The sequence below is a fragment of the Astyanax mexicanus genome, chromosome 2 (genome assembly GCF_023375975.1).
Source record: "Astyanax mexicanus isolate ESR-SI-001 chromosome 2, AstMex3_surface, whole genome shotgun sequence".
Taxonomy (NCBI): Eukaryota; Metazoa; Chordata; class Actinopteri; order Characiformes; family Acestrorhamphidae; genus Astyanax; species Astyanax mexicanus.
In genome coordinates this window covers 58,072,000-58,089,371 of record NC_064409.1, presented here as the reverse complement: position 1 = coordinate 58,089,371, position 17,372 = coordinate 58,072,000, and the positions used below count along the sequence as shown (strand labels likewise).

General features: G+C 37.0%; 2 protein-coding genes across 2 annotated transcripts in view; one reads left to right on the top strand and one right to left on the bottom strand.

The window, feature by feature from the left end:
* Positions 1–437, top strand: part of LOC103021835 (cholesterol side-chain cleavage enzyme, mitochondrial) — an 11,477-nt gene extending 11,040 nt beyond the window's left edge. The window contains exon 9 of the mRNA XM_022672194.2: positions 59–437. Within this exon, the coding sequence (XP_022527915.1) occupies positions 59–181 (123 nt within the window). The 3' untranslated portion in view covers positions 182–437. The remainder of the gene's footprint in view (positions 1–58) is intronic.
* Positions 277–17,372, bottom strand: ccdc33 (coiled-coil domain containing 33). Its single transcript, XM_007228244.4, has 11 exons — positions 17,240–17,372; positions 15,599–15,783; positions 15,429–15,492; positions 8,449–8,644; positions 5,775–5,863; positions 4,372–4,503; positions 3,971–4,064; positions 3,488–3,612; positions 2,511–2,600; positions 1,086–1,202; positions 277–497 (listed from the first exon to the last, which is right to left on the bottom strand). The coding sequence occupies exons 1-11, from the start codon at positions 17,285–17,287 to the stop codon at positions 435–437; spliced, it is 1,203 nt and encodes a 400-aa protein (XP_007228306.3). The 5' UTR covers positions 17,288–17,372; the 3' UTR covers positions 277–434.

The following is a 17,372-nucleotide window of genomic DNA, read 5'->3' as shown; positions in this document are numbered from 1 at the left end:
GTCTCATGTAATTGTGTGTAATCCTATGTCCACTACATGCCTGTTTCTGTCTTCACAGATGCTGGAGAACTTCAGGATTGAGAAAGAGAGGAAGATGGAAGCTAGAAGTAAATTTGAGCTCATTCTGATCCCTGACAAACCCATCATGTTAACCATAAAGCCTCTACACAGCTCCAGATAGCAGGACACTAAAAGTCAGTGACTTGGAGATCAGAGATTTTGTGATGGACCTTTTTTTTTAAAGAGGAATTAAAGGCAACCACTTTCAAACTTCCAGGAGGTACTGATGTAATGTTTTATTGTATCTGTGTTTTACTAAGCCATATATAATTTGTTAAATTACTACAGTTCATCTATGATACACTGTAAATGTATCTGAAAAAAAAAACAGGTGTGTGTTTCATTTCACTGTATTAAAAAGCATGAAGGTTTCATCACTTTTTGGGATCCAGTTGTCTGTGCTGGGCATTTTTTAGAACAGTGTCTGCAATGTTTTTCTTTAAAAAAAAAAAAAGAAAAATTTTACTGTCTGCCATATCAATACTTTCATAAAACATCAAAAGCACACATTTTGGATTTTGATTAAAAACATGTTGATTTAAACAGTTACATCTATGTTTTTTTATCTTTACATCAACAGATATCCATTCATACAGTCTATCATTTCTATTCCACAAAAATCTGTATCTCCCAAACAACAGCTTTACAAAAAAGAAAAAACCTCCATATTTTTTTTTACTCAAAGCAATTTTCGAGCATTTTTAATGGTGCATTCATCAGTATATTTTGATACATTTGATGTATAGAACTTCTAGATTCAAATGATCACTAGTCACTTGTGTGTTTGCCATTACCACTCACTGCACTGTCCACTGTGGTGGTAATGCCTTCTATGAGATATTACCCATACATACATTACACTGAGGATCAAGGGATGCTAATATCCCCATCCATGAGGCACCCACAACCAGGCCTTACTAACAAGATAACACCTTACAACCTATACACATGTGAGGTAATGCTTAAAGATCAATGTACATAAAGATATCCCATGACTTTTGGCATGCTTACAATCACATACTAACCTGTGGCAGATCATGCAGACCCATTGTAGAAGTAAGTGTGAATCCATGCTCATATTCACTGAGCCTGATCAGCATCTCTTGCTTTTCTCTCCCCCACAGTCTGGCGTTCTCCTCCAGCTACAAAACAACACTGACTCAGCTCTCAGATGCACATGTGAACTTAATGTAAGATATAGCACCTAACTTCACATGTAGCCTTAGGGTGCTTTCACACCTTCCTTGTTTGGTTCAGACTGTTCAGTTTGGGTCCAAACCAAAGTTGTAGGTGTGAAAGGGCTGAAAACTGCAGTCCTGGATCTACTGAATCACGGTCTGGTTTATCTGCAGTGTGAAACACTTTACTAGATACTTGGGACTTTTGGAACAACTACAGGAAGCTAAGATTGGTGCTGAGCCGAAATCTGACACCCCTTGGGGTACAGACATGTCTCTCAGCAGTATGAACATAAACGCTTAGACTAGGAATTAATTTATTTACTGTAACAGTATATTAACCCTTTTTTTATAAACAGAAATAAAGGGAATCTGAGGATGGGTAGATCTTTTACACTTATTCTGCTGGGGGCGTGCATGCTCAGATTGAGACATGGAGCTAGAATTCATCAAAGCAACTCAAAGCCGAACTCAAAACTCACATTCTACAAGCCAGTTAATAAAAAGTGTAAAGAATCTCCGCCCATGTAGCTGATGATGACAGGAGGTATTAAAGTTCTTTAGTGTGCTCAATAACTGCAGTGTGAAACCAAAACTAACCAGACCAATATATACAGCTCTGGAAAAATTAAGAGAGCACATCAGTTTCTGAATCAGTTTCTCCGATTTTGTTATTTAAAGGTATATGTTTGAGTAAAATTAACAATGTGGTTTTATTCTATAAATTACGGACAAAATTTCTCCCAAGTTCCTAATAGAAATTTTGTTATTTAGAGCATTTATTTACAGAAAATGAGAAATGGTTGAAATATCAAAAAAGATGCAGAGCTTTCAGACCTCAAATAATGCAAAGAAAACAAGTTCATATCCATACATTAGAGTTCAGAAATCAATATTTGGTGCAATATTCCTGTTTTGTAATCACAGTTTTCATGCATCTTGGCATGTTCTCCTCCACCATTCTTGCACACTGCTTTTGGATAACTTTATGCCACTTCTAGTGCAAGAATTCAAGCAGTTCAGCTTGGTCTGATAGCTTGTGATCATTCATCCTTCTCTTGATTATATTCCAGAGGATTTTAACTTGGTAAAATAAAAAAAATAAAAAACAAACAAACAAAAAAAACTCATTATAAGTGGTCTCTTTTTTTTTTCCACAGCTGTACAATGAAACAAACACACAAACCTTGGTGCAGGCACTGGTCTGGACTTTCAGGTGTGAAAACACCCTACAAGTTTGTATTATAGTAAAGCACTTCTTGAGAAACACACCTGTTTTTCCAGTGTGTGGATGTAGGCCTCTGCTCTCTCTAGCTGCCCCAACAGTCTCAGCTTCTCACTGTCTGAAAAAGGCTGCTCTGTCTGTGCAGAAAACCACATGCAGCGAGTTCCATCAATCAACAGACTGAAGGTGTTGTTTTATGAGCTATACTTTTATGACAGGATAAGGTATGGAGAAATTACACAGTCTGAAAGTATGAATTATATGACCATCACCTGGTTTCTACAATCATTGTCTATTTTTGAGCTCCACTGACCATAGAAGTAAAGCTCTTAGTTATAAATAAAAATACAAAAAGTAGTCCTTTCTAGTCTGTTTCTCTGCATACTTTATTATACTTCTTTCCCTCCTTGTCATTAATAGTCAGGACCTCACAGGACCACCACACAACGATTTTTTGGGTGGTGGATCATTCTCAGCACTGTAGTGACACTGATATTGTGGTGGTGTGTTGTTGAGTGTGTATTGGGCTGCAACAAGTGGATCAGACAGCAGTGCTGCTGGAGTTCTTTAACACTGTGTGCACTCACTGTCCACTCTATAAGGGTGTTTTCAAACCAGCACTATTTGGTTTGGTTATAACAGATTCTTTAATTTGAAAAAAAAAACTGCTGTTCAGGTGCAGTTTAACCTGATTAATAACAAAGATTATTACTACAGCTATATACAAAAGCTCTCTCTGCTGCTGCTTCATGCTCCAAGATATTTACACAATGAACATGGTATGTGCAGCATTCACTGCTCGCAGCCGTATGACTCTTTTACTATGGAGAAATGTGGCGGTCCTTCGGGGTCTTGACTATTGAAAAACAGGGTGAAATGACGATAATAAAGTATGCAGAGAAACAGAAGGACTACCGTCTGTCAGTGGAGCTTTAATCTATTATTATACCTGTACATATGGATAAACATGTGTTTGAGTATCTGGCAACTTAGAAATTGTGTGTTTATGTGTAGCAAAGTCCACCTGGACAGGTTGTTGTATAATAACAGCTGGTGGCTGATGGCGCAGCCTTTCCAGTTCCTCTCTGAGGCGGGAATTCTCTGCCGACAGCACAGACTCAATCTCTCTCCTCTTGCTTGCATCCTCCTCTGTACACACACACACACACACAAACACACACACACACACTAAATGACTACTTCATCAGCTTTTTTCCCAACATATTCTTAATCAGAACACTACAGGAAGTATATGCCATCAGGATGTGCCATTAAAGGTCCAAAAACACTCATTACAAATGTATATATAGATATATTGTATCAAATCAATCCCAAATCAATCACCATTACTCCATTTAAAGAGCCACATATGAGTGCCAGGCCATGTTGAAGCTCAATTAAATGTAAGTGCATTTCTATATTAGTGAGTTAATAGCAGACCAGAGTCATTTATTCTGCTAACTGGGATCATTACAGAACAGGAATCTTCACTCTGTGGTGGACACACCTTTCCGTTTATAGACTGCCTTCTTCCTCTCTGTGTTCTCTTTATTCCTTTCTCTTAGCTTTGTATCCAGCAACTTCTCCATCCGTTCAATAATCTAAGACATGAACAGAGAGAAAGATTAGGGAGAGGGACATTTGTGGCACATGAAATCAACTAAGAGCTCTGCATTTATAACATTTGTGAATAAATAAAATCATCTCTGTAATGCTACTCCAAATAATGTAGTAAAATATTTAAAAGTAATTATATAAATTTTCCTTTGAAACATGTGAAAGCAGACACGTACAAGACAAATATCAGATATCAGATGTTGTTTGATAACAATTCTGACTGTATTTCTCTGTATTCCTAACAGAAGACATTATATTAGAACTGAGATTTGAAAAGATGTCCGATAGTACCTTCTCCTGTTGGCGTACTGTATTCTCCAGCACTGCACATTTCTTGATGCGTCCCTGATAGCGCTGAAGCACAGCCTGCTGCTGTTGATGGGCCTGCTTTAACAACACCAACTCCTTCTCACTGTCATTCTTCTACAAAAGAGGAAAAGAAAGAAAGAGCTTTAGGTAACAGCAATTAACCCTCCTGCATAATCCTGAAACACCTTTTATAACACTGTTTAAACACAAATTCAGCTCAGAAACTTGACTAGATTTGAATTTGATGAAAACTTTGTCTCACACTTTTAGTTTTTGAGTATCCACTATACAGCTCTGGAAAGAAATAAGAGAACACTTAAAATGATGAGTTTCTTTGATTCTACCAAATCGAAAATCTCTGAAATATAAACAAGAGGAACTTGGTGAACATAAGCCATCAAACCAAGCTGAACCGCTTACTTTTGGGCACCAGGAGTGGCAAAATTATCCAAAAGCAGTGTGTAAGATTGGTGGAGGAGAACATGCCAATATGCATGAAAACTTTGGTTAAAAACCAGGGTTATTCCACCATTTATTAATTTCTGAACTTTTAAAACTTACTATGAATATGAAATTGTTTACTATGCATTATTTAACGTCTGAAAGCTTGGCATATTTTTTGTTATTTCAGCCATTTCTTATTTTCTGCAAATAAATGTTCTAAATCACAATATTTTTATTTGGAATTTGGGAGAAATATTGTCCATACTTTATAGAATCAAACAACAATGGTAATTTTACTCAAACATATACCTATAAATAGCAAAATCAGAAAAACTGATTCAGAAAATAAAGTGGTCTCTTATATTTTTCCAGAGCTGTATGTAAAACTGTCACTAATTGAGACCTTCAAAAAACATCTGTTATTTTCTTTATTGGTAAGTTATTATTTTTAAAAGCCTTTATGAAAATTAAGAAATATTTGTCTGAATAAATACAATTTTAATTTTTTAATGCAAAAAAAAGTTTATTTTACAATTAAAAAAGAAGACATTGTTGATACACAGTTTTCCAATGAAAGGGCTCAATTGTGTAGTTTCTTATTGGAAATATGTAATTACGTAATTAATGAAATAACCCTACAATTGCAAGTAAAGGTTAATGGAATGACTTGAATGTGAAAGTGCTGTCCAATACGCTATGAAAACATAATGAACCGAATGACCTTATTCAATCAATAGCTTTGGGCAGAGACCATTGATGTATTATTCAGTACAGCATTTCCTTCATTTCAGCCAATATAACAGAGGCGTGGCAGGCAGTCAATGGATAGTCTCTTTAAGGCTGCAGAAAACCACCCATGGAAATGGCTACAGCCCACTGGTACCCTAATACAGCACTGATACAGCCAGTATGAGAAATTGGTCTTTAATGCTGCAACCCACCCTGATGAGCTCGTTCTGAAGACGCTGGATCTTTTCCCTCTGTTCCGCTGTTTTACTGCTCTCACTGGCCAATTTAGCCTTTAGAGAAACTGACAAAACAACACAACTTTAAAGTGTTTAATAAAGAGAGAACCTACAACAGGAAAAATGCAAAATAGCATAAAACAACTTAATACATAATGGTAATAATAGAATTAAAGACATCCGCTACATCTTTTACACAGCAAATCTGTCAGTGTTACACTATGTTCAGATTATAGGCAAACTGGACTGTTTCTCAAATCAGATCTGTTGAGATGACAGTCTGAACTGCAAGTGATCTGATTGGATTTGTATGTCCACACATTACAAAAGGTATCTGCATGGGTTGTTGTGGTCATGGCATCAGTAAATAACCTTTTTTTCTGCTCTTCCTGGACCCCTGATCTCCTGTCACTTTGGATTTAATGAGGTTGTTTTTTTGATGCAGTGAACAATGCAAAAGATACGTTGAAATTTGATGTCAAGTATCAATACTCGGCACATTTGTACAAATTTAATTATAATCGCATTCCAAACCACTTCCAAATGTGTTTTTACCCAATCAACAAAGGCACTGCCACTATGATCTATTGCACTAGGATCATGCTGCTTGCTATCAGCAGCCGGAGTCCGAGAGAGCACAAATGGCACCGCTCTCTCTGGGTGGGTAGATTGTGCTTTCTCCCACATCCATCCCAAGGTAATGTTGGTCAGCTCAGACGTCTGTTAACTTGTGTATCAGTGCTGGGTCACTGTGCTTTGCTCAGAGTGCATCACTGGCTACTGGAATGCTGCATTAGTGGCAGCTTGAAAAGAGGAGGTGGCTGTCTTCACATGTGTCTAAGTGTACTAGTCTTTAATAGAGGAGTCGTAATGAGTGATCTTGGAAATTGGCCTTCCAAATTAAGGTGAAAATGGGAAAAAATCAGAAGTAAACTATTCTAAAAAAAATGTATCTGGATTCAATCTAGATATACCAGAAATTGTAATTTTTGTGCTGGCATTCTTAGTGTCTCACACTCTGGTGTTTTAATATTAACATCAGATGTAATACATCTTCCATTGGAAAATATTGAAATATTGCTCTGTGTTAATTCTTCAAATGATCTATTTCAAACTCTCTACAACAAGGGAGTGGAACTCAGGTCTAAAGTTCAATGAACTGGTCTTTAGCCTTCATTCTCCATTCTTTATTCTATGAGTCAAGGAACTATGTAGTGTAGCCTTGCTTCACAACTTTCTACCGACATTTGTTCTAGCCCTACAAAGTGCTAATAACATGTAAATTTGTTTGTCGTTCAGGAATATTTACTAGTCACAGTCACAGGCATTTTAAATGTGGATAAATAGCAATGATAGCAGCGATATTTACAACTGCAAACTTCGCTACTGAAGCCTTTTAGACTATCCTAAGCTCTGAAAAGACACTGATTAATTTTCCACACTGCTTTGCTTTGATGGCCTTAGAGAACTCTCTGAAGCTCCCGTCAAGCAAAGGCCTTGTGAGCTGCTGTGTGTGTGTGTGTGTGTGTGTGGCACACTGTCCTTCAGGAGATAAGGCCCTGACTACTTATCAGACTCTGTGCTAAATGAGCAGTCTTATCAAACCACAGCACAAAATCCACTGAGGGAAAGACAGCCACACAGATTAGCAAAGAGCACCTTCAACTTCCTTCTGAAATATTATACCTGCATTTAGAAGCACTTTGTGCCCCTACTGTGGGGAAAAGTTTCAGAAATGAGGGGCTTTTACAGCATGGATATTTGACTAGGCTGAAGTAACTGCAGGTATCTGTTCCAACAGTGCTTGATAAAACTTGATAGTACTAGTCGAGTTCCCTTATTGGTTGAGGAGGAACCATGTGGTGTTTTGTAGGGCTGGAACTAATGTCTGTAAAAAGTTGTGCAGCAAGGCTCTGCATCGGTCTTTAGCTCAGAGGTGGAGAATGAAGGCTAAAGACCAAAGGTTCACACCCTTGTTGTAGAGAGTCTGAAAAAGATCACTTGAAGATGATGTTGTTATCTAATTGACGGTCTAATTTAGAGTTAATACTTAGCTAATTCATACTTCATACAACATTTTCCAATGGAAATTCCAATGGAAAAAATAATATAGACATTTACTATAGAATAAAGCACACTTGTGGAGTTATATACTGGATAATGATGCTGCATATATAAAGCTATTATTATTAGCTATTATTAGATTTCTGCAGCTCCTTTAGAATGACCATAGGCCTCTTGACTGTTTCTCTGACCTTGCTTAATCTGTCACTTTGGGTGGACGGCCATATCTTGGTAGGTTTGCAGTTGTAGAATACATTTTCCATTTTGGATGATGGACTGAACTGCACCTGACTGAATCTAATCACAGTAAAAAAACATTATGTTTACACTTGTATTAATCTCTGACCACATTTGAATGTGGTTTAAGTGACCCTATTGTAATCTGATCACAATGTGCCTTAGGAGTGTGTAAACTGGGCATTTCATACAGACAAGTGAAATCTGAACATGATCTGATCATAATGATTTCATATTAACACAGAGTGTAAACAGACCCAGGGAACAACTATGAACTTAGAAGAGCTTAGATTACCACTGATTAACAGATATTAACAGGAGGATCAAAAAGAAAAAGAAAATGTTCTACCAATTCTGTCTGTGATCTCAGTCTTGGTCATGATGTCAATGTCAGTGTCATCCAATAGGGTCCAACCAAGGTCCTGGTGCTGGGACAGCTCACTGCGTAGCTGACTATTCTCCGCCTCTAGGCTGGTCACCTGAGAGCGCAGAGCGAGGATGTCTTCAGCCATCTTACACATCGCAGTGCGGTAGTTCTCCAGCTCCTGATGGAGAAAACAACAAAAAATGTGTTGCCTTTATTATTCATGATTCAGTGCAAATTCAATAATAAGCACCATGTCACTGTGACAATACAATGCCTTACACTACATGGACAAAAGTATTGGGGCACCTGTTAATCCACTGCTCTGAATTCAAGGATATTTAAAAAGAGTTCATGCTTCTTTGTTGGAGTATCTGTCTCTACTGTCCAGGAAAGGCTTTTTACCGTGTGGATTGTGGTGCATTGCTGTGGGGATTTAATAGCATTCCGAGAAGATGCATTAGTAAGAACAAGACATTGATTACCAGCAAACTTCATTCACAAATATTCAAATCATTCCAAATGTATTGTATAAAGCACCATCATTTCCAAGAATATCTCTCTATCCCAAACATGGCATTAGGCATGGTGCTAATATCTTCATGTTTGTCTGCTTTAGAGAGTCCTGTGCTGTTAGCATTACTTCTGTACAAGGGCTAGACTCTTAAATGTTTCAGATCATCAAACAAATTGAAATATTACTCAACTAAAAGATACTCAAAAGCTAGACATCATGCAGAGATCCAAAGAAATTCAGGAACAAATGAGAAAGAAAGAAAGAAATTGAGATCTGTTAGTCTGGAAAATGTTATAAAGTCATTGCTAAAGTTTTGGGACTTTAACAAACCACAGTGAGAGCCATTATCTACAAATGGGAAAAACGTGTAGCTTTGATGAACCTTTCCAGGAACATTTTGACTCAATTTAGTCAAAAAGTGTTTCCCATTACACCTAGTGCAAAAGTAAACAATGAAGGAACCATGAATTTTGTTATCTACAAAAAATCCGGCCTTGTGACCTCAAGCTGAAACAAACTCAGGTTCTGTAGCAGGATAATGATCCAAAAAACACCAGCAAGTCCACCTCTGAAAGGCTGAAGAAAAACAAAGTGAAGGCTTTGGAGGGGCCTAGACAAAGTTCTGACCTGAATACTATTGAGATTCTACTATTGAGATTTTGTGCCATTACCTTAAAAATGCAGTTCATGCTCGAAAAAACTAAAATGTGGCAGAATTACAACTTTTCTGTAAAGATGAGTGGAGGAAAAAAAACATCCACAGCGCCGTGAAAGTCGCATTGCAGGTTACCATAAACCACAAGCTTGATTGTAATTGTTGCTGCTAAGGGTGGCCCAACCAGTTATTAGATTTAAGGGTCAAGCACTTTTTCACACAAGGACATGTATGTCTGAATTTATTCTCCCTTCAAAATAATAATAACCTGATGATCTAAAACATTTAAGAGTAAAAAACATGAAAATGTCAGCAATGGGTGCACAATCATTTGGACATATTTGGACATACAGCTCTGGAAAAAATAAGAGACCACTCAAAAAGGATGAGTTTATTTGATTTGACCAAATTTAAAACCTCTGGAATATAATCAAGAGGAAGATGGATGATCAAAAGCCATCAAACCAAGCTGAACTGCTTAGATTTTTGCACTAGGAATGGCATAAAGTTAACAAACATATACCTATAAATGGCAAAATCAGAGAAACTGATTCAGAAACTGAAGTGGTCTCTTACTTTTTGGGGATGACTGTGTTTATTCTATGAAAAGGACAGAATTCAGGATACACAAGGTTATGCTCAGGTGACGGTAGTTGCAGCATCTTTTCACTAGGTGTCCTCACAGTGTCAGAATCTGACATGCTAGGATAATAGCAGAACGTGCTTCACACTGCCAAAACAGGATTAACACACACATCTCTTTAAGCTTTGTTTGTCTGAGCCGGATTCAGTGTCTGCTCAATTAACATTCACTCATTACACCACTTTAGATTCGTGTTCATTAGAATATAAGTGAGCTCTGAAACTAAAACTGAGCTCTGAGATTAATCTGTTCTTTATCACTGTAGCATATTCAGTCTGCTGTGGGCTTTTACATGACAAGTGGCTAGAAGTTGCATCTTGCAGAGTAAAATCCATTTTTATAGAACAACATGGCTCAGTGTAATATGCTGCCATGCACACAGCCTCACCTTGAAACAAAGCTGACAAGGTTATGCAGCTAGAGAAGGTTTAAAAAGATTTTTTTATCAGAATCCTTTGGGTTAATTTCATGTATGGTTACCATCTTTATAATCTTCATAATGTAAAGGATATTCCTAAAGGTTCTGTCTTTTTCTGTAATTAATGCAAAAATGATGGCAGTACTAAGACTAAAAAATAACACTAAGGGTCCTTTTACATTAAAATTAAATTGATTGTGTATGACTTGGCATAATCCCTATCTGGAAAACTGACTAAATATTTACAATATTGGTAAAATTGTAAACGTGGATCCTCCTTAAGCAACTTTTTAGATTATTATTTGCTTTCTTATTTGAACTACCCATTCAGAAAGCAGATACACTAGTCAACCAGCAGGTTGACTTGCTCAGATAATGGTCAACTTGCCCAGTTAATTCTCGGCTTAAACTAATCAGCAGTGGTGTCAATCAATCAATCAAAAAAAAAAATCAGATTAATCACACCTTTTTCTTTGTAGGTGTTACGAATAAGAGGGTTGGACGTAAGTGCAGAAATACATATTTAATAAAACTAATAAAACAAACTAATAAACTAACAAACAAACATGATAAACAAAAGTATTACTGAAAACAAACTGAAAGCAAACATGTGTAGGGAAACGTAAAACAAAATTAAACAATACAAAGACAACTAAACTATGAAAACTAGACAATACAAAACTCAAAAAGACTAAACTAGAAAACAGGAACATAACAACAAGCAGCATGAGACAAAACAAACCTGACAAGACTACAGACAGCAAACAAACCAACAAAAGACTAGACAAGGAAGACTTGCAACAAAGGGGCTATAGGAGGAGGGAACAGGAAACTGGAAACACCTGAGGATCAATCAAGAAGGGGCGGGGTTACAAGTAAGTGATGACAGGGTGGGGCTAGGGCGGAGACAGGACCAAAACACAACAGAAGCACATGGCTGGGAAACACATGACAGGTAAAAAGAGGGCAGGAGCACAAGAGACCAAATGAGAGAGAAACACAAGACAGACATGGGCTAAGCTGCGACAGTAGGACTTTAGCGTTAAATATTACATTTATAAATGTTAGTAAAATAATGAATGTAGGACTGGCAAAATATTTATATTCATTGCATCAGTCACTATATAAAAATATAATATTTCAATGCTGGCACTTTCATTTGGTACAGTTATTTTTGGGAGGGGGGCATAGATGTGTAGTTTGGTATGCTGTCTGTCAGTGAGAGTGTGTTGAACTCTTTACATTGCTGAATAAACTGCTACTATCCTATGTCAACAGGCTCTATAAAATATGTGAATTGCAGACGAAACTGGTACAAGAAAGAATTTGCATAAAACATTAATAACACATTAGGTATTCTTAAGAACTAGTCTATATTTAAAATATTAAATTAAAACTTGCAATATAATCGTGAAAAGGGTGATTTGCAGTTAAAATGCATGTTTACTAGTAGCTCAAATTATGATTATAATTGTTGTTTGTTCAAAGCTACAAACATTTATGCTGTTCATTATCTCTTTACTCGAGGCGGGGGGTGCTTTTAGTATGAAAACACTGGAATAATGAATGTTGAACAGTTTCTATCAAAGTTAAGTAGGCCTTTCACTACAATTACAAATTTGACTTATCATACAATAAATGGACATGGCCTTAATAATATTTCATAATGGTGATATCATCTATTGTGTTTATTTGTATGGTTGTTGACATATATACCAGTGAACAGTATTTTAGCCAGCCATGCATAGGCCAATATTTCAATACACACCATGTGGACTGCACTAGGTAAAAAAAAAAGTATAGTATATTTCCCAAACTATACTTACTTAATTTTTTTGTTGTCTTTAAAATACTTGCTTTGGTATGCTATTCTATTATCGTTAGATCAGTGGCATTTAATGGTATTTAAATGAGATTATCATTTATACCAACAATTTCTGAGACAATATAAATCGTCCACAAAAAAAATCATTATGAGAGAAACCCCATTTGGCTTTCACATGACTATCCTCACCTCCATTGCTTTATTATAACCTACTAAACAATAGCACCAGTGCTCCAGCCTTACACTGAATGAATAAAAGGACGAGTAGGAGCGTTATATGGCCTGGCCTGCCTTTGTGTTATTGTGTGAACTGTATTCATGTATTTGCACACAGATGTGAAATCTTTGCTCTTACACACCTTCTGTCCATCATTCACAAGCACAAGCATGATAAAGAACAGGGGGTGGACAGTGGTGGACAGTGATGGGGGGGCAGGAATGGGAGGAGAAAACACTCCCGATTAGGAGATTCCAATCTGGGGCAGTGTGGCACCGGTTCCCTTGGGTCCTCTGGATGAAATTGAGCGCCTAATTGAAAGGGCGCACACGCAAGGTGAGAATCATGACTTGGTGATGAGACCGGAGACTAGGGACTAGCTGTGGGGGAGGGACAAAAGGAGTAGAGGGGAGGGGCCTAATAATAAATCATTTTGTCAAATAAAAGGGTGAATAGTGGGCGAGAGGACAGAGAAAGACAGAGAGAGGGGCCACCATTGGGTATTCAGTGTTCAGTGGCAAGAATAGCACGGCCCCCACTTGGCTTGTTAATCCAGGAAAAAAACTCACATTGATCCTTTACTCTCACAAGGGCCAAAGTGATGACTACATGCTGATGAAGGAAAAAAATTAAATACACTGAACAAAAATATATATTTATCAATTTTGGTTTTGTTCCCATTTTTAATGAGCTGAACTAAAAGATCTAAGCCTTTTCCTATGTCCTTTGCTGAGATAAACCATCCACCAAAACTTGCAACATCTGTGGCAGGTTTAAGGTTAGTGTGTCATATACTTTATTATATGTCATTACATTTAAGTTTTTTTTTTTTTCGCATTATAAGGCACACCAGATCATAAGGCGCACTATCAAGGAACATCTATTTTCTGTTCTAGTATGGAAGCTAAGTTCAGTAAACAAAAACTGTAATTCTTAAAAGAAAAACATTTTAAATGAGTCAGACATGTCAAACGAGCGCCGGATGTTAATCTATACAGACTTCTCTCATGAAAAATGTTTATTTGGGTGAGTAAAGTGCTTCTGTTTATTTACAGTAAGCTTAGATTTACAGATTTCCTCCAAAGCTGAAGCTGAAGCATTAGCGACAGTGCTAGCCGGGGTCAGTAGCAGGCTACAGACCAATAATATTCCCCTCTGAATGGCTAAAGAGCTAGCGCTTAGCACGGCTAACGGCTAATGTTAATACTGCTGGAGAACTAAACTGAAACTCCAGTATAATGTTGTAATTCATTGGAGTGGCTTTACTGCTCCTTATAACCTGACTGGTTGTTTTTTTCTAAAAATGTAAAGATTTTAAATGCACCTTATAGTGCGAAAAATACAGTATGTTATAGAATGTAATACACACTAACATGCCAAAAATCAATTCTGGCAACTTCTGATATGTCCAATGGAAACTAAAGAACACTGCACTGACCTGTGGGATCTGGTGTTGGTACCCTTGCATTGAATGTGAATGTAATTTCTGCCAGAGTGTGTTTACCTGGACAATAGTTGCAGTTTCCACCAGTTATTACCACACACTGCTCTGTCCACTGTGGGTAGTAATGCCTTCTATGACAAATTCCTGGCACTCGCAGAACATTGTGGATTGAGGAATGTTAAAAGTCCACACCACTTAGAAAAGAGAAAGTCCCCATAAGGTGACACTTTCCATCAAAGTACATGATCAATTTATACACTGTAACTCTTGGAATGTCAGTGTAATGTGTACATTAAAGCTGAAAAATAAATCTCAAAAATATACAAATGGCAATAAAATGCACTGTGTCTCGTGCACTTAGGGGGTTTTGGATGTAAATCTGATCAATATCCTCATTCATGCATTTAAAAAATGTCACTCAAAACGACGTCTGTAAATGTTAATCTATTCATGTGGTGCTTGTGCTCCCCGTTGACAGAGGAGAAGGTAAAGAGGACAGAAATGTCCCATATGAGAGGAAAAAACTCTTCTGGGTAAAAAAAATGTGCACATCTGACTAGTATTAGAAGTCACAGGGAATAACAAATTGTTGTGTAATGTCATATTGCTCACTAGTTCACTAGGACTATTTGCTCACTCTCCACTACCAGTTACAAGTTTATATGAAATCTAGAAATTAATTTTCTAACTGCTTTCACTGCTGGTGTGTGGTATTCACCTGAATGTATAAAGAGACATATGTGAATGAATAATGACTTTAAAACAGTAATTTAGAAGTTGTCTGACCAAAGGAGGATGGGTCCCCAGTTATATTTTAGCCTTAATAGTACATGTGATAATACATGTGATAGTACAACGAACATGTGAGCCTTGGTTCCTCACAAGGGTTCTACCTTGCTTTTGTTGTTCAGTGGGTTCTATGTTGTATGTTCAATATTTTGTTTGCTTCTTTATCCTGCTACGACATTTCTGTAAAGCTGCTTAGCAACATCAGTTGTAAAAAGCACTATAGAAATAAATGTAAATTGATTTGATTTGCTATTAGCTGTCAATCATAAACCCATGAATGCATATGACTTACATTGCCAAAAAATGTCAAACATTTAGAATCTTAACTCTTACAACAATTACATGAAAATAAAATCTATACATGTAGAGAATGTCCTTCTAACATGGAAATACTCAGCTAAAATGTATACCTATGTCAGCAGAGGACTATTAAGCTGCAACGGAACTATAGACTTACTTTAGTTTGGTGTTCATTAATTTCAGCAACATGTGGGTCATCAGACTGATCTGCCACTGGGAGCCTGAAATATTTACAAAACAATCAAGATGATAATGTTACAACAAAAAAGAACAACTAATCAGACTTCAGAAATGATTATTAATCATGTTCATATACAGGCAGCTCACCCTCTAGCTGAGGAGACGACTTCAAATGTTTGATTGAGCTCTGACGACCTCTGGCTCTTTTTCTGTTCTCCTGGTTCGCCTTTGCTCTGTCGAGGAGCTTTTGGTATTTTGAGTAGGTGCTGGTATTCCGGGAGGATCTGGGCAAGAGCATCATAGGCTGGCAGATCATAACCATCCCTCTGGAGCTGAAAAAAAAAACATTAAAAACATTTTAAAAAATACCTTGCAACCAGTTTGGATGTTTTAACAGTAGTATTGTTTAAAAAAAAAAACTTGATGGGAGACAGGGGGTATTTATGGTACCATATCTGCATAGTTTACTTCTTTATGGTAGGTCCACCAAAATGACAAAATATACCAAAATACCAAACTATTCACAATAATTTCTTAATTACAACATAAACTAACACAGAAATACCCGCTTAACAAAACTATGACTAAAAGTCCTTTCAATTTGAGTAAAAAATGAATCAATGGCAATCCAAGGCATCCTGGGGGCAGTCCCACTCAATGACATCATCATCATGTGACCTTAGACAGATAAAGACAATTCAGACTTTTATTTGACAAATTCACCATGTTCCCCATTTCCCAGATGACCCTATAGTGTTCCCAGATTAACATTCTATGCTGGGAGACGGGGTTTTTATGGTACCATATCTGCATGGTTTACTTCTTTATGGTAGGTCCACCAAAATTAAAAAAATATACCACAAATACCAAACTATCCACAATAATTCCTTAATTACAACATAAACTAACACAGAAATACTTAACTTAACAAAACTTTGACTAAAGGTCCTTTCAATTTGACAACAAATGAATCAATGGCACCCCAAGGCATCCTGGGGGCAGTCCCATTCAATGACATCATCATCATGTGACTGTGGGGGCCATATTTAGGATTTGCTTAAAGCTGTTAAGAAATAAAAATAGTCTTTGCTCTATATGCAGCTGGCAGTTGGTAAGTTTTAGTTGTTGGTAGCAGCTTCTAGTGATATTACGTCAGCACGGCAGGTGCCAATAGATTTAAAAAAAAAATGTATAGTATATAAAAATGCAAAAATAAATTAATCCCTATTAGACATAATTTAGACAATTGAGACATTTTGTTTGACAAATTCCCTAATTTCCTAATTCCCAGATGCCCCTGTATCTTTCACTTATTCACATTTGTTTGCTGGGAGAAGGTGATTATTTGAGGCACAATCCTAGCAGAGTTCACATCATTATGGTAGGTCCTCAAAATTCCAAAACATACCTAAAATACCAAATCATCCACAATCATTCAGTTCAACTACAGTTCTTTTGAATGGCCTGCAAACATAATCCTTCTGAAAGCTCAGAGCAAAGTGTACCTCCACGGCAATTCAGATATAACAGTCTTATTTATCTTTCATTGTCAGCAGGTTTCATATAACCCAATCCTGCCAAACACACTCAGCCCTGGTTTTAGAGATGACACTTAATCACATGTATTTTAGGACAGAAAAGAAGAGTAGTTCAGTATAACCAAACACCTCTCTAACCAAACCCAGCACATCCCATTTATAAACATGACCAGGCCGTAAAATGTTCTAAAGGTTTGTAAAAATTAATCACAGAACACTTAAAGAAGATTACTCTTTATTAACAGCATACCTGTCTAGTGGTGGTGGAGAGCACCGGTGGTTCCTCAGAGGTTTGCATTGGCCTTTGAGATTCTGAACTTTATGACGGAAACTAATTTAATATCACAGTGAGAAAGACAGACAGAGCTAAAGAGAATGGCAGT

Excerpts from the sequence above, each read along its gene's own strand:
- ccdc33 (XM_007228244.4), bottom strand. The coding sequence starts at position 17,287 with ATGCAAACCTCTGAGGAACCACCGGTGCTCTCCACCACCACTAGACAG. Across the intron at positions 8,645-15,428 it reads TTAATGAACACCAAACTAAA|GAGCTGGAGAACTACCGCAC; the intron begins GTAAGTCTATAG and ends TTTCTCCATCAG. Across the intron at positions 2,601-3,487 it reads TTATACAACAACCTGTCCAG|ACAGAGCAGCCTTTTTCAGA; the intron begins GTGGACTTTGCT and ends TTTTCTGCACAG.